The following is a 17,254-nucleotide window of genomic DNA, read 5'->3' as shown; positions in this document are numbered from 1 at the left end:
TCTCTTCGGATCGTGATTTCTTGTTATCGTTGGTTGAATATATAACTCTTTCTAGTAATTGGCTCTGAGAAAACAATACATCCTACTTATGATATCTGAAAAAGATGAAGTCTCCAGTCTGGTTTTAAGAGTGTGTGATCTGACTTGTGTTTATTTTTATTTGCTTATAGTTGTATGTTTTATGTGTTTTAATGGTAATGGCAGGTGGCTTTTCCTGCATCTTTATTTGGTTTGAGCACTAAATGAGGCTTGAAAACATTACCGACTGTTTGTAGGTTATCTTGCTCGTAATATATATGCTGCACTGCTGGAAGCATCGGCTGTCATCATAATTCAAAAATATGTGCGACAGTGGATCGTGAGGAATGCTTATGTGAAACTTTATGCTTCTTCACTGATGATACAGTCTTGCACTCGTGGTTTTGCTGCTCGACGGAAGTTCTTACATAGGAAGGAGAATAAGGCTGCTACTATCATTCAGGTGAGTATATGCCTTTGCCACTTGTTACAGCTGGTACATTCATAAATTTGTGCTTTTATATTCAAACAAGAACTATTTAGATGGGATGACAGTTATGTGCCTCCCGCCACAACCACCAAAAAAAAAAAAAAAAAAAAAAAAAAAAAACGAAAAAAAGATAAAAATGAAAATAGAAATTGGTTCTAAGCTAATGTTAGATATTTTTTCTGCTACTGCATAGGCACATTGGAGAATGTGCAGGTTGCGCTCAGCTTATCGTCATCGTCAATCCAATATTATTGCAATTCAATGCCTGTGGAGGCGAAAAATGGCAAGAAGGGAGTTCAGAAGGCTCAAACAGGTGAATACTTCTCTTTTTTAATGTGTAGTTGGTGTTTACCGACAAATCTCTGCTTGAAATTTCTCCATTTGATGGAGATATCGTCATTGTTATGAGGGACAAACATATCATTAAAGTGGTTAGGTAGCATGGCAAATGTAGTAGCTGCATGGTCAATATTTTCATGGAATTAATTATTGTTCTAGCTGACTCTGTGCTGCTTTTAGTCAAAAGAAGCTTATGATTGCATCTGCTGAAAATGCATTGCTGTAATAAGAAGGCTTGACAACGATTAGCCTGCAATTATTGGTGACCATGTCAGTTAGTCTGTCTGCTTTTAGTCAACAGAAGCTTGTGATTGCATCTGCTGAAAATGCAATGCTATAATAAGAAGACTTGACAACGGTTAGCTTGCCATTATTGGTGACCATGTCGGTTAGGCTGTCTGCTTTTAGTCAAATGAAGCTTGTGATTTCATCTGCTGAATATGCAATGCTATAATACGAAGACTTGACAACTATTAGCCTGCCATTATTAGTGATCATGCCAATTAGTCTGTTGTGCTTGCATAAGGCATAAGAAAAATGCCAGGGTATGTCTAGGCATAGCCTTTTAGGACACACATTTCCAGTGCTTTAGATGTTAATTACAAAGTTCTGAAAGTAAAAGTTAGTGATGAAACAGTATTAGCAGCCAAGTGAGAAATGCTGTCATCTGTTGCCTTTTATGTATTAATCGGGTCATAAGACTGTTTTCGTTTAAAATTGTAGTTTTTATTTCTCAGATCTTCTTCATTTTGTTGCATAATTTTCTGTTTATATCATAAGTTACATCTATGCTCCGCATGAAAACGCATGTACACTTTTGTGTAAGGATATTTCAGTTTGCATCTTATTTTTGTTTATAGTAAATTTAAGAAATTGATGCTCTTGCTTTTGCTCATTGTGCTTGAGATTCTATATATTTCTCTTGCTCCATTAAAAAAGAGATGACAAGAACTAATGTTATAGAGCGGAACGTTGTTAGTGAGAGATGCCAGCAAATTCTTTTTATATGCTTTAGTTGAATATTGCCACTGTAGGATCTTTAAATATTGATTCAATCCCGTAGATTGTTGCCATGCAGACATTAAGAAAATTGATGTTCCAGGTTTCTGTGGATGAAATTCTATTCCCCTGATTTTCCAATAGTTCAGCTGTTATTTCTCTATGAAGAGTTGACACTTATTTTTTTTCCCTTATACAGGAAGCTAATGAAGCTGGTGCCCTCCGTTTAGCAAAAACAAAGCTTGAGAGACAGTTGGAGGATCTCACTTGGAGGTTGCAATTAGAAAAAAAATTACGGGTACTGGTCCAATGGTTAACTTATATGTAAAAGATTTTTTCTCAAATTAACCATATTTTGCTTGATAATTGGACGAAATATCGTTTGAACATTGTGATGCAGGTATCAAATGAGGAGGCTAAATTAGTGGAAATTTCAAAACTTCACAAGACTGTAGAATCTTTAAGCCTCGAGTTAGATGCAGCGAAGCTGGCTGCAGTCAATGAGGTCAATAAGAATGCCGTGCTTCAGAGACAACTGGAATTATACATGAAGGAAAAAGCTGCTTTGGAAAGAGAAATTTTTTCAGTAACTGAGCTGAGAAATGAAAATACATTTCTGAAGGTCATATCACTGCTTTCTGTATTTGTCTGCCTTCAACTCTGATTACTCATATTTAAATTGGATGATTGATTCCCTCGTGGAAATTTAGTTCTAGATGTTGTGTGCATCTTTTAAGCACCGCTCTTTCTTGAACTTCATAATGCATAATGACCTAGTAGTCTCACTCTCTAGAATGGGAAGGCTTTTGCTATACCTTATGGATCTTGGTTAGCCAGAAAGTGTATGGGCATAGTAATATATAGCAGCAACAACTGCACCTCAATCTCACGCCGGTTGCGGTCGGCTATATAAATCCTCGCGATCCGTGTCGCTCCATTTAGACCTATCGCAATTCAATATTTAAATATCTAGACTGAGCACTGGAAGTTCTCAACATACTCTACTAGCATATAATCGCTCAGTGCTTTGGCCTAGTGGTAAGAGCGCTTCTTATGATGTGTGGGTTAGGTGCATATTGCAGGTTTGAATCGTGCCGCAGCCAAAAGCCTGATATTTAAGTGAAGAAGGGTAGAGGGGCGGGCCAATTATCCACCGAGTTCCGAACCATGCGTCACTGGCCCTCAGTGATTTCTCGGTTATAAAGAAAAAGAACATACTAACATGACTGAACCTTAATCTCAACTAATTGTTATCACCTATGTGTCCTTTTAATTCGTTGTGCTAAATTTTTCAATAAGTCTGCTTAGGTTTTAAGAGATTACAAGTTTAGAACTATGTGATGTACAATTTATCCAGTGATGTATGAGTACTGGTTAGCTAACATGTTGCTTTTAAGAGCTCTGTAAGGTGTCAATTTTTCTTTTAAGTGTCAATGAAGGACTTATACTTGCTTTTCTTCTTGCCCCTAGCTCGGGCTTTGGTCTAGTGGTAAGAGCGTAATGCATGATTTGTGGATTAGGCGCATGCCATAGGTTTGAACCTTGCCGTAGACAAAAGCTTAGCATTTAAGTGGAGAAGAGTAGAGGAGCGGGCTCATTATCCAGCAAGTTCTGAACCGTACGCCATTGGCCCTCAGGATTTCTTAGTTATCAAGAAAAAATATTTGCCTTTCTTCTTTCTTTACAAAAAATATTTGCCTTTCTTCTTTCTTTACAGTTATTTTGTCTGGGGCAGGGGTAGCTGGATTTTGGTGGCTGGATGTTTCAAGGTTTCTATAACCACGAGAAATTTTGCTGTAGCTACTACAAGACCAGATAATCTTATTTGTCGTGATTAGCTGATAGTTGGCATTGTTTGTAATTAATGACTATAAGTTGACAAAGTACTGCTTCTAGACGAGTTTGCTTGCTTTTGTAGACTATGACTTTAAAGGTAGACAATCCTGCTAATTGATTTTGCTTTAGAGCAGAAAGGGCCTGATCTGCTTGCCGTTACTGCAACCCAGATAGTCAGCAATTTTAAGCTAATAAGAAGGCCCAAAGATTTGCATTGTGGATACTTATTTTTGGTATCTTTTGCAGAGTTCTATGAGCGCCTTGGAGGAGAAGAACTCCGCATTGGAGCATGAGCTACTAAAGGGTAAAGAAGAGTCTACTGACACAATTGCCAAGTTGAGAGCAGTTGAAGAAACATGTTCACAACTCCAACAGAACTTAAAAAGGTAAATTTTAATAAATCAAAGAGAAGTTATTTGGGCCAATCTCATCACATAGTTAGTCTTCTGCTTCTGTTAGTGGTAAAACTTAATAGATATATTAGGAAATGGAACGATATCTGTATAAGTTTGTTAGAAATGTAGATTTTCTGTCTCTATCTACATGCATTTCTGCTGCTGCTACCATATACTTTCTCATAACTGGTTGATTTCCAGATGATTTAAAACTAATTTGTCTTTTCTATATTAGTCTGGAGGAGAAGCTCTCAAATTTAGAGGATGAAAATCATATCCTCCGGCAGAAAGCATTGAATGCAACGCCGAGGAGCAATCGTGCAGGTTTTGCCAAGCCTTTTATCGATGTAAGCTGTTATTTGTTTACTTGTAATGTATAACCCATGGTAGAGAATTCTTCCTCGCATTCTGTACCTCTAGATCTAATAAAATTTTGGCCCCTTTGTGCAGAAATTCTCTGGTGCAATCGCTCTGCCCTCTGCTGATCGTAAACCTTCCTTTGTAAGTATCCTTTTTTCTGTCATAGTTTAAGTACATAGTTCTATTTCTTGATCTCTAAAGGTCGTGTTTTGTTTGTTTAGGAATCTCCCACCCCAACAAAAATCATACCACCTCTTGCTCAAGGATTTTCTGATTCACGTAGAGCTAAGTTGACCAGTGAAAGGCAGCAGGTTGATTCTGTTTCCAACTAGTGATGATTTATGTTTTTATTGCCATGATTGCTTGGTTATCACTGTTGGGGAGGATGGGTGTAAAGTGTAAGAAAACAGGGGCATGAATGATGAAGGATAATAAGCATTCAAGTAATAGATGACGATTATTGAGGATTAAATCTCATTTACTTTCCTTCTAGTTGTAAAACAACACAAATGAATGATTTCATTTCCCTCGTGAGGGAAAAGTGATGACTCCCCTTGCTTTACTCACCATCTGCCTGCTCCAACTGTAATTTTGGTGGATAAACTAGTCTGAAAGGTCTAAGTAATGGTGGCTTTGGTGTGAGCCGCTTTAAAATGAAGTCTCTCTTGCAGGAGAATTGTGAAATTCTTTCACGGTGTATCAAAGAGAATTTGGGATTTAAAGATGGAAAGCCAGTTGCTGCTTGTGTCATCTACAGGTGCCTCATTCATTGGCATGCCTTTGAGTCAGAGAGGACTGCTATTTTTGATTTTATCATTGCCGAAATCAATGATGTTTTGAAGGTAATCTATTTAATATTCTTGGTTGTAAATGATTTCTGAATTTTATATTCTACTTGGTCTTTGTCGAACTGATGCTTCATTATGTAGTTCTTAACCAGATTTTGCATAAGTGCATTTTTCCAGATTACATTTATATTTTGCTCTTTGTTTTTGTTCCTATTGTTACCATCTTATGAGTAAATTCCTAGAACAACTTCTATTTCTGTGGACATTATCTTGGATTTGTCCAAGATTGGTACTCCATGGTGCAATCTTGAGCAATTGAGTGCCAAAATTCTAATTTCTGTTTAACCAGTGAATTGACGTTTTTGTCAGATTTGACTACTGTGAGGTTAAGCAACATTTATGGAACTTTTTGAAGTCCTACCAAGAAGTTGGAGACTTGGAGTTGCGGTCCTAGTCCTAAATCCATTGTGTTGCAGACCTAAAATGAATAAAAGTGTTCTTTAACAATGTAAGCTTTAAGAAGAGGTGGTTCATACACTGTAAAAGGTCCTGGATTCGACCCTTGGCTGCTTACCGACAAAATATTTTCGTATGCTTGGCCCATGAAAAAAAAAAAAAAGTTGGGCCTCACTAATAAATGTGTTTCATCTCTTAATATTTTAAATTGTTAGATGAAGTGGTCTAGACAATCTGTATTGATATGTTAAACCCACCCCTGTAACCCCCCCCCCCCCCCCACACACACACACACACACACAAAAAAAAAAAAAAAAATGAGCCCAACAATGGCTCTTTCCCTGCTTCGCTACCTGTGTGACTCAAACTCTTACCCTTATGTTTGGAGGTCGAGGGTCCTTACCGCTAGGCTATACCTCCCTTGTCAGAGGAGGTTAACCGGTTACACAATTAAGTACAATGTTCTCAAAATTTTTTGCTCATGTGCCTATAATTACTTGCTTACCATGATATGCAACTGCATCTGGGTTGGCTTGCTAACCCAGTTTTGAACCACCGTGCTAATTATTGAACTAAATTTGCTCATCGGGTACCTCGAATAACTTGGCTTACCATGATATGTAGCTGCACATCCAGGTGGCTTCCTAACCTAGTGTGCAATCACCTTGCTAGCTATTGCATTAAATGTGCTCATTGATCAAATGACTGTTTTATTCCGAATGAAAGGATAGTTTTTTCCTTTTGGAAAAAATGCATTTCTTAAAAAGATGATAACTATCTGATAGTTGTATTCTAGCTAATGTCTTTAGTATCATTCATCTTTAACGAGGTTTTCTTCTTTCTTCTATTTTATTGAGCTGCAGGTCGGAGATGAGGATGTCACTTTGCCATATTGGTTATCTAATGCATCTGCACTTCTCTGTCTTCTGCAAAGAAATTTGAGGGCGAATGGCTTCTTCAGTGCGTCTTCTCAGCGTTCTGGAGGTGGTTCTGCACTAAATGGGAGGGTCGCACAAGTAAGTTGTGTAGCTATAGAGGTCATAAATACAAATCCTGGTATTTGTAACCATGTTTCATTGTTATTACTAATATCCAATAATATTTGATCATGATAGTTGTTGGGATTTTTTTTGATGAAGTAGTAGGTGGTAATCAACATACACCCCTCTACTTTTAACTATTATGGTTTGTATTCCTATGTAGTTTCTTTATTAATATTAACTTGGATTTTACGAAAATTATGAAATTGAGTCTGAATACTCATAAAAATTGGAGCACCAGGGGTTAGTTTTGCTGCAAAGGTGGAGGGACTTGTGTATTAGCTTACAAGTTCGAGCACTGCACCAAGTGAACTAAGTCCAACATTTAAGTGGAGAAGAGTAGAAAGGCGAGGACATCATCCCCGAGTTTTGAAGGCTGATTGGCCCAAAGGGTTGGCTCCATATGGTTTTCTCAGTCATTAAAAAGCTCATAAAAATTGGATTGCAATATTGCGAGCCATGCAGCGGTTGGAGTATTCTTTTTGGATAACCAAGAAATCCTCAAGGACAAATGGTGCACGATTCAAGACTCGGTGGATAATGGGTCCGCCTCTCTACCTTCCTCCACTTTAAATACCAAGCTTTTGTCTGCAGCAGGGTTTGAACCCGTGACATGTGCCTGAAGCACACATCACGTGATGTGCTCTTACCACTAAAGCAAAGCTCTGGGGTGTGGTTGGAGTTCCTTTTTATCAGCCTAGTGTTATTCCAGCCTGTATAGATCTCATCAGTTTACCGTCTTCTTTCCCACAACTCTATGCTAGAACTTCTTTGATGACTTATTCTTCTCTTGTTGGAAAAAGCTCTATCGATGTGGCCAACGAGTCATGTTGCTGTTGTCTATGACGTACCTGAATTCTGTTCATCTTTAACAAATCTTCCTTTACGTCCACCTTGATCTATCTCCTCTCTTTTCCCTTTTGCTTTTGGGGGGTCCTGAGGATTGGGGAAGGCTATCTGTGTGCTCATTTGAAATATTTCTATATGTTGTTTCTGGGGTTGTCACGTTTGATGAAATTACATCTTATAGTTTGGGGGATGGGGGCAGAAAGGGAAGTTTAAAATGGCCCGAACTGGGTTACAACGAAGTATGTGTACATATAGCGTGTATATATTTGTTATCACTGGGTTGTGCTTTATCCTTATCAAACCTGCTATGATTGTCGTTGTCTCTTTTGCATTTATCATCATTTAAATTGCTGGATAACGATAAGAAGACCTAAACAAGTTTTTGTATTTTCACGTTCTTCAGAGTTTAAAGTCGCCCTTGAAATTTATTGGATCGGAGGATGGAATGTCACATATGGAAGCAAGATATCCAGCTTTACTGTTTAAACAACAATTAACTGCATGTGTAGAGAAGATATTTGGTCTGATTCGTGATAATTTGAAGAAGGAAATATCCCCATTGCTGGGTCTGTGCATTCAGGTGCGCTCTTCCTGCCTCACAAATAGTTTTCTATGCATGTGCATGTCATCTAATTCAGCAGTTGAACACTGTCTTTCAGTACTTAATGCCTTTTAAAGAACTGATTACCCAAGTCAGGGTTGCTTTCTTGTTGAAATCTATTGATTCTGCAATCACTAGTTAGTTAGGTCGTGAGAAGACCTGCCTACTGCTTTAACTCCTTTTTTTGGCGTTAATTATAGGTAAGTAGTGATAAATGAATGAGGGTTGGAGAAAGAGTTTTTGCTTTTGGCCTTAAATGCTCCAGGGACTTTCTTTTCAGCTTCAGGCACTTTGATTGTAGTAATTTGGTGTCTGAACTTATTCAAAAGCAATATGTGAAAATAAAGAATGCTTATGATAAACAAGTACAATAAAATCAGTTCATTCTAGATGCAGTTGAGAAATTATATATTTAATATCGATCTCACATGAATTTAAATGAAGTTTGACATGATTAGTGAATATTCAAATAGCTGACTTAACTTGCTTGGGGTTAAAGCATAGCAGTAGTAGAACACAATTTCGTTTTTACTCAAGTAATTTTTGCTCATTCTTATCCAAAATGGATTAAGATGCAATCCTCCTTGGCAGCATCACCTCCATAACCCTCGGACAGGTTGATGAGAATTTGTGCATTCGATATGAGCGGACTCCAGAAGTATGAATTTATAAATAAGCCTGGGAAATTTCTAAATGTTGATGGTTTCATGTTCTTTCTGTAGTTAAGCATGATATTTGCATCACCTGATATGCTGCCTTTTTTCTTTCGAGACTGCAACTTTAATTTTTCATATTTGTGGTCATGTGTGAAGGCTCCAAAAATCCAGCGGGTGCATGGAGGCAAATCAACTAGATCACCTGGTGGTATTCCTCAACAGGCACCAAGCAGTCAGTGGGATAGCATCATCAAATTCCTGGATTCGTTCTTGAGTCGCTTACGTGGAAATCATGTATGCATAACATTCTCATCCTCTCTTAGCTGTATCTTTTTGTCACTCTTCATTGAGGTTGCAGTATTGCATTGACGAAGAATTTCTTTGATGCAATTTTTATATGCGGAGTTTGTAGTTGCATTTAATGTTGCAAACTCCTTTTTATTGTTATTCCATTTATGTTGTTTACTGTCTCTAGGCTGTATAAACTGGTTATACTTATTTCTATTGCAACAACTGTTTTTTTATTCTCTCTATTCAAGTTGAATGTTCTGTTTGACTCTCTTTTTTTTTTTTAAAGAATACAATTTTGGTTATGAATAGTGAAAAAGGAGGGATAGCCTAGAGGAAGGGGGCTTCAACCATGAAGTTGGTGATTCGAGTCACCAAGGAAGCAAAGTGGGTATAGCCACTTTTTGGGGGCTTTAGAGTTTATCATATCTCGGGAAAAAATCCGGTCCTGACTAGTCTGGTTGAATTTATAGTTTGTGATTCACATTATGGTGGTGGTCCTAAGTGTAGGGTAGTGGTTAGTTTTTGGCTCTTAAGAGTTAAGATTATGAATGTGTAGAATGGAGGCCATTAAACCTTTTATGTGTACTCTTCATTTGCAATGTCTGAGCTCTTTATTTTGTGGGACCGAAGTTAAAGATGAGAGATAAGTTTCGTTCTTTTTAAATGTAAGTCGTTCCAGAGCTAAGGTTTTTTTTTTTTTTTTTGGTTGAAAATTTAGAACTTTCTAGCAGTGTGGTCTTTTAGAATGATAATTAAAATATTGAACGAGTGAGAAAATTTCCCTGTAAATAATTTAAAGTGCAGCAATCTGGTGGGTCAAACAGTGTATATACTAGTAAATAATCCATTTTTGGGAAATGCTACTTTGGTACAGCCCGCTTTCTTTAGTTTCATTTGCATTTTGCTTTGAACTGCTTGTGCTTATCTAACCTTTCTCGTTGTGTTTTCTCTTGAGCCGAGGGTCTTTCGGAAACAGCCTCCCTATCTTCCGAGATAGGGGTAAGGTCTGCATACACTTTACCCTCCCCAGACCCCACATTGTGGGATTTCACTGGGTATGTTGTTGTTGCTACTTTGGTACAGCCAGATGAATAACATGCCAATCAATTTAAAAATGAGTTAGTAGGAATTATGTGGCACAGTACAATTTAAAAAATATATATTATGCTTCACAAAGGACGTGCTACGCAATTGGACTTTCATAAAAAGAGAATGCAGGGCATGAGATAGGATGTTGAGATGGTTTAGAGTATAAATATTTTCTTCAGAAAACATTGAGAGGGTAGTTCCTCGTATAAAATGCCTTTCTACAAAAAGCCATGTTCACAAGTATGCATCAGATATCTGTGTCAGGTCATTTAGTTTGCAACATGCGCATGCTGTCTAATCATTTTCTCAGTGTTACATGAGGATGCATATTGATCACCTTTAGTGATGTATTAGTTTGCAATGCGCATATGCCTTTTTACAGCTTGCCTCTTGGTCTATATCAGTGCTCGCTGAGGATTCCTGATCACTTTAATTATGAATCAGTTGCTCCTTCTTAGTTTTCCTTTTCGTCTATTTTGTATAGCTGAATAACCTCCAAAACTTCCAACGAGGGGTGAAATCTTATTTTGTTGGTATTGCTTTAAAAAAGCCTGTATTATGTTTTTTCTGATAACCGAGAAATCCTGAGAACCGATGAGCACGGTTCAAAACACGGTGGATAATGGGATTGCCTCTATTATTTTCCACTTATATATCGGGCTTTAGTCTGCCATAGGGTTTGAACCTCTGACATGTCCCTAATCCACTCATACAAGGTGCACTCTTACCACTAGGCCAAAGACCTGGAGGCAAGCTTGTATTATGTTTTTGTGACACTAGCACCCACATCATTGATGGTATACTGCAAAAGATTAGTGTGGGGGTGATAGGAGGATGTCTGCTTTTTCCAGTTTCTTCCTTGTTACTTCAAAACTTGCAATTTCCTTCTCTTGTCAATTTACTGTCTTGATGTATTTCCAGGTGCCTTCGTTTTTCATCCGCAAGCTGACAACCCAGGTTTTCTCCTTCATCAACATATCTCTTTTTAACAGGTATCATGATCTTTCAAACATCTTTTTCTTAATCCTTGTCCTTTTTCTTTTGTGGAAATAAAGCTTCTGATTGTCTTTGGTCTTAAAATGTACCAGTCTTTTACTCCGACGAGAGTGTTGCACATTTTCAAATGGAGAATATGTGAAGTCCGGGTTGGCAGAACTAGAAAAATGGATAGTCAATGCAAAAGAAGAGGTATTAAGAAAGACATTTTTTTACTTGTGCATTCTCCAATGTAGATGTTGAACTGAGAAAGAACTACATGGGTGCTGAATGTAGTTTGCAGGTACATCGTGGCATGAACTAAATTATATCAGACAAGCTGTTGGATTTCTGGTAGAAGCTATATCCTTGCTAATAGCTCTTTAATATCTGAAAGTTTTACTGTGAGATATAAGTTTTATTCGTTGCGACTATCTAGGTAATACATCAAAAGAGGAAGAAATCATTGGAAGAGATAAGACAGGACCTTTGCCCGGTAAGAAATAATACCCCAAAATGTCATTGTGATGTCAATCTTCTTTGCAGACTGAATATCCCTAAATACGTCATGTTGAACAGGCATTGACAACCAGACAAATTTATCGAATTAGTACCATGTATTGGGATGACAAGTACGGAACTCAAAGTGTGTCAAATGAGGTAAGTGTTTCAATGCATTTCTCCTAAGTCTGTTTTCCGGGTATTTTTTCGTTTCATAGGTGTATGACACTGTATAATCTGTAGGTTGTCGCACAGATGAGGGAGATTTTAAACAAGGATTCTCAGAATCTAACATCTAACTCATTTTTGTTGGATGATGATCTGAGGTAAAAGCTCTCGCTGCGCTGCTATTCCAGCATTTTTTCGTTTGGGATATGCCTATCCTAAGATATCTAGTTAATTGTTCTATCAAACTTAAATAGTAAATTGTCGTACTGTTCAGTGCTGATAGTATCCTGGAGATATAGCAATATTTTAATCATTAGAAGTAAGTTTGTTCTATATAGAAGCTTGTCCTGGTTTCATAAATGCTTGATAACATTTAGTTTAGCATACTAAATATTGAAGCATAGCATAATAACCAGATTGTAGGACATGTCAATTTTGCAAATTCCATTCTGTTGACATTGATCAAGCATTTTGCTTATTAAATGAGTCCATGAGGTGCAAGCTTCGTATCAGTTGCTTGGTTTATGGAGAATTCATTTCATCATTTCCCGGTTGCCTTTGTTAATTATTTCTTGCTGCTTGCAGTATTCCGTTCTTAACAGAAGACATTTATATGGCACTTCCCGAGTTAGATCCCTCACTTACGGAGCTGCCAAAGTTCCTATCTGAATATCCGTCGGCGTTGCTTATGATGCAGCACACAAAGTGAATGCATGTTTGGTGTATTCTTTTTTTGTACAACTCTAGCATTGTCCACTCACAATGTGCAACATCTACCAACTCTTGCCTGGGGAAAACTGCATCTGAAGTTGGGAACTGATTCCTGGAGATGCTGGAGAAGTTGTCGGCCAAAAACAATATCCCTTCAGATTGTTTACACGGCAGTCTAGATCTAAAGTAGAATCTGTACAGCATTAGGCGTAGTTAAGTCAAAAGGCTTCCTATTTTTTCGGAATGCCTCCCTTTTTGAGCTCTGTATATTTGTCATGTTGGTTATTTCATTGTTGTATGCTTCCTGTCTTAGAAGTTTTCAAGGCACTTGCCATGTTAGAAATGTAGCCATATCTCCTTTACCTCACTTTAACCATCTCTATTCCATGTGCTAATTGTAGGCTTGTATTTGTTGATGTGTACATTTGGAAAATTATAAAAAAAATCTTTCATTTTGTAACAAACGCTACCATTCAAGTTCTTGTACATTTGTTCCACTCCCTGAAGTGTAAATACCGAGCTGAGGTTGCATGGTTCGGCAAGTGTGTTCTCTCTTGCACCCGGTTCTAAGGATTGACGATTGGATTTGATTTGCTTTTTCATTTACTTAAGAGTTTTTTTTTTTACTTCTCAGAACAGCAATTTACTACTTATCAACCTACTTCATTGGAGTAATAGGAGTAGGGTCTGTTTAGCTGAATGATGTAGAAATTGGTATGGCAATTATCCATGAATAATATTGTTTGAAAGATGAGGTCTTTACTTAGATTCTGGTTCTCTTTTTATTTTTCCTTTTAACCCCTTCTCTTTCATGCGTTTGCATAGGACTCAGCTTTGATGAAAGCATCTGAACCAGTATTCACTTTACTGTAAAGCACTATATCCTTAGCATGCGTTTTCCAATGCTGTTAAGAGAGAAATTGTGTAATTAAGCACCTCTAGCAGAGGGGTAACTAGTCAATTTTGAATGAATTTGTTGTCATTACCTTGGTCAGACTGATCTAAATTTTTTTTTAAAAAATCCCATTTTATGTGATGCTATAACTTTGAGTGAAACAATTTTCTGAGTTGCGATTTTCTTCAATATCTTGCTAATTGTAAAATGTATGATTTACATTTTTCTTTATGTCTAGCTATATAACTCTTAAATTTGTCAAAAGATTTCATTTGAACGCCTCAATTGAGGCAATAACGTATTGATCATTGGATGTGTGCTCGAAGTGTGCATATTAGACACAAAGGGCTGACATGAAACATATTGTCTTTTACCCGAATTAAGAGTGTTCAACAAAGGCATATACTGAAAATACGAAGTCTTGCAGGGAAATGTTTTCCGGCCATTCTCTCTCTTTGAAATAATCATGATGTCCCGACTATCAGAGTTGCCAATAAGTTGTGGCTCAGTTGAGGTGTTTAAATGAAAATTTATAAGGGGGTGCTTATGTATTCTGCCATTTTCTATTTAATTTCGCTTTATGTAAATTTTTAATAAATCGTTTGGAATCACATGAATTGGAAATATTCAAACCTTATCCTACTCCTAATCCGCCATGGAGATTGCAGTATCCTTATTTTGGTAGGTAGGATAAAAATAAAATAATGCTGTATATATTGTAGTCTTTTGGTTCAAGCGAATAAAATCGGTTTCTCAGTCAGCATATTATCCCGTGGCAGCCCCACTCACAAGGAAAAGAGTGTCAGATAAGTAACCTGTTGGCTTGGGGGGATGGTCACTTTTATTGAGGGGTCCTTTCTCCATTAAGAAACCATAAAAGCCATATGGGCTCTACCATAGGATTAAAAAGCTCTTAAAGTTGGAAGTGGATGAGTTAAAAAGAAGCAAAGTTAAATCAACTTATCCATTAAGGCATTTTCTTGTCCTCCTACATTTTACTATAGGCATGATAGGATAATTGACAGCCTACCAGCAATTTTCACCTCATATTTGTTATTAATAATGTTAAAGAACTTCGAAGCGATGACTTGATATATCTACTATACGCCCATTAACTAAAACATGTGGATGGTCAACTAATTGACAGACTGCGGCAGTAGTTGGCCTTATCTAGTTAGAAAATAGGATGTTATCCAACACATTTCAATCTTGATGCTTCTATTCACCATGTTCCTTAAAGACTTGCCCAGCTAAAAAGGACAAGAATTCTTGAATCCTCTTTGCTAAATGAACAGAAGAAGAAATTCTGTTTATACAAATTCTTGAACAAGAACTTGTCCAAATGCTCAAGTTGGCTCCTTTTCTACTTTGGTATTAACAGGAGGACTTGTTGTAACAGAAACAAATTCACACTGCTGTAAATCAGCCAAAGAGAAAGATCTCCAACCCGAGAAATTCCCACGAGCTAATGGCGATAAACAAGGAGAATTATTCGATACATTACAATAGTTGTGGTTGTACTCTTTGAAATGAGGATTAAGACGCGAGACAAATGGAGCAGGTGATCTTGAGAATGAGTCTGTGGAGTCTTCACAAATGTTGCTAAGACCAGAAGAACAATTCATAGCTGCTGCTAGTGCCAATGAGGTTCTACTAGAATTTGTCACTCTTTTTGAGATGCCACCTCTGTTCTTGTTACTCTCCCAAGCTAAACCACAAGCCAATATGTTCCTTCTTTTCTTAATATAGGCATTTTCTGGCTTTGCTATTTCTTTCATGGAGGATGAAGTTGAAGCTTCTCTTAAACTTGTGAATGATTTTGACTTCCCATTATAGAATCTTGAGATACCCTTTCTGCAAATATCACACAACATGCACATTAATTAATATTTTTTCTTAAAAGGAACCTACCTATACTAAAAGAGATGAAAAGTTAACATGGTAAGGAATTGATGCCCAGAATAACTCATAGGAATCCAGATCTATATGAAAAGATTGGAGCAAACAAATTAAAAATTGATTTTCTAGGGACAGGTTCCTACAAGAAAAGGCATATCATGAGAATCATTTTCAGTAAGTAAAGCCTAGAAAAAATGCCATTAAGAAAAGAAGCTGATTCTTGATTTCTCGTACTGGAGTCTTGGAAGATTCTCACTTTCTCAATAAGTAGTATTGGAAATTCAAAAGGGGAACACAAACAAGGAAAAATAAACAATAAACTGAACAAAGAAACTTGTCTTTTTTTTTTTTTTTTTTTTTTTTTTTTTTTGTGGCAAGTAGGAGAGTATAATATTGGTGAATATGCTAAAGAGTCTAGAGTTTCCTAAATAAAAGTTAAATTCCAGCTAATTAGGAACCCTCAATCAAAAAAACATAAATCCAGGTAATCTAGAAGAGATCATTAAAAAGGAAAAACATCAAAAAATTGAAAAGAAAAAAAAACCTCAACAGTAGCTAGATGAGTTTCTTTCTAAAGATCTTAAAAGAAAATCAAGTAAAACAGAACACAAGAAACATATACAAGGTCAATAAAAACAGTGCATGTTTTATTTTTCTTTGAGTGTTTTAAGAAAACAGGAAAAGCAAACAAAGAAAAACAAAAAGCTGAAAAAAAATACCTGATTGGTAGAACTTCCTGTAGAGCTTCCATAGAACTCAAAGGACCTTTATAAGAACTCTGTACTTCATCAGAATCATCTGTTTTCTCCATTGATCCATCAGATATATCACTATTTTTCCCAATTGATGATGATGATGAACTGCATGAATTCAATGCCTTCTCTTCATTCATTTTCCCTTTAAAAACCATATTTTTATTACCACAAAAAAACCTCTCATCTCCTTTAAATGTATCTTTTGGATCAACAGACATGGATGATAATGCATGCATAAATCCAGATGAACCTTCAACTTCCCTTTTCTCCATCATCATACTTACAGACAATTTCCTTTTTTTTTTTTTTCCTTCAGCTTTAGATCACACCACAATTAAATAAATAATCACATTAAAATCACAAAACCAAGAAATCTTGGAGACTAGAGAAATGGGGTTTCAGAAAAAAGGCTTAGATCTTTGAAACAAGAAAACAAGAAGAAGAAGAAGGGGAAAATAGAGGAGACATATCTTGTTATATAATAGTACTAAGATGATGAGTTATGATTAAAAATGAAAAAAGATAAAACTTTGTTTTATTAAAAAATACTAATCAAGAAACCTTAACAATAAGTAACAGAAGATTGAATAGAATAATGAGGATAATGGATATATATAAAAAATGAATAGGTAATGAAGTAAAAAGAAAGGATAGGTCTTATCCTGAATCCTAATCCACTAGTTGTCCTTGTTAGAAAAATAGAAAATTAAATTTAAATTTTAATTTTTTTTAAGAAGGTACAAATTGAATAAGTATTCAAATCAAGAATTAATGGTACCCACTAAGCAATGTCATTATGAGATGTAAATCCATTGGTTTACGTTAAATAGTATAATACAAAGCAGGGATATGGTTTACTAGTATGAACCTAGTCAGCTTTACAGCAATTTTTGTTAAGGATAACCTAATACCTATCATTCTTGTTGAGATGCTATAGTATAGTATTTCATTACCATTTTAATTAGAGTTTGACTTCTTGTGCAAGAAATAATTATGCAAATTATGTTACTTTAAAAGTAGTTACAAGTTATTTAATAAGTACTATTACTGCCTCCGTCTCATTTTAATTATCGCTGATCACTGACTTGGTTGTGTAAATATTTTTAACATCATTGGTGAGTAAAAATAAACTCTTTGTTATAA

The 17,254-nt window shown here is 36.4% G+C and overlaps 2 protein-coding genes across 4 annotated transcripts in view; one reads left to right on the top strand and one right to left on the bottom strand.

The window, feature by feature from the left end:
- The window catches only part of LOC132029549 (myosin-15), a 32,673-nt gene extending 19,647 nt beyond the window's left edge, over positions 1-13,026 (top strand). The window contains exons 20-38 of one of the 3 annotated variants that reach the window (XM_059418809.1): positions 276-481; positions 702-821; positions 2,046-2,144; positions 2,247-2,468; positions 3,929-4,068; positions 4,313-4,424; positions 4,528-4,578; positions 4,659-4,748; positions 5,109-5,279; positions 6,545-6,697; positions 7,974-8,150; positions 8,984-9,121; positions 11,129-11,199; positions 11,296-11,395; positions 11,480-11,536; positions 11,622-11,678; positions 11,762-11,842; positions 11,927-12,009; positions 12,437-13,026. In XM_059418809.1, coding sequence (XP_059274792.1) covers positions 276-481; positions 702-821; positions 2,046-2,144; positions 2,247-2,468; positions 3,929-4,068; positions 4,313-4,424; positions 4,528-4,578; positions 4,659-4,748; positions 5,109-5,279; positions 6,545-6,697; positions 7,974-8,150; positions 8,984-9,121; positions 11,129-11,199; positions 11,296-11,395; positions 11,480-11,536; positions 11,622-11,678; positions 11,762-11,842; positions 11,927-12,009; positions 12,437-12,560 — 2,252 coding nt within the window. In that variant the 3' untranslated portion in view covers positions 12,561-13,026. Of the gene's footprint in view, positions 1-275; positions 482-701; positions 822-2,045; positions 2,145-2,246; positions 2,469-3,928; positions 4,069-4,312; positions 4,425-4,527; positions 4,579-4,658; positions 4,749-5,108; positions 5,280-6,544; positions 6,698-7,973; positions 8,151-8,983; positions 9,122-11,128; positions 11,200-11,295; positions 11,396-11,479; positions 11,537-11,621; positions 11,679-11,761; positions 11,843-11,926; positions 12,010-12,436 lie in introns of those variants that run through there. The other 2 variants (XM_059418810.1, XR_009407859.1) reach the window with 2 other exon arrangements.
- A 1,695-nt stretch (positions 13,027-14,721) lies between these two features.
- Positions 14,722-16,668, bottom strand: LOC132029548 (protein OXIDATIVE STRESS 3 LIKE 1). Its single transcript, XM_059418808.1, has 2 exons — positions 16,076-16,668; positions 14,722-15,311 (listed from the first exon to the last, which is right to left on the bottom strand). Exons 1-2 carry the CDS (start codon positions 16,387-16,389, stop codon positions 14,804-14,806), a joined length of 822 nt encoding a protein of 273 aa, XP_059274791.1. The 5' UTR covers positions 16,390-16,668; the 3' UTR covers positions 14,722-14,803.
- Positions 16,669-17,254: the final 586 nt, after the last annotated feature.

This window comes from Lycium ferocissimum, chromosome 9 (assembly GCF_029784015.1).
Source record: "Lycium ferocissimum isolate CSIRO_LF1 chromosome 9, AGI_CSIRO_Lferr_CH_V1, whole genome shotgun sequence".
In the NCBI taxonomy this organism is placed as follows: Eukaryota; Viridiplantae; Streptophyta; class Magnoliopsida; order Solanales; family Solanaceae; genus Lycium; species Lycium ferocissimum.
The sequence above is the reverse complement of the archived record's forward strand: the minus strand, read 5'-3'. Positions and strand labels throughout refer to the sequence as shown.

Coding starts and splice junctions, on each gene's coding strand:
- LOC132029548 (XM_059418808.1), bottom strand. CDS start 16,389: ATGATGATGGAGAAAAGGGAAGTTGAAGGTTCATCTGGATTTATGCAT. Junction 15,312..16,075: donor CAGGAAGTTCTACCAATCAG/GTATTTTTTTTC, acceptor TGATATTTGCAG/AAAGGGTATCTCAAGATTCT.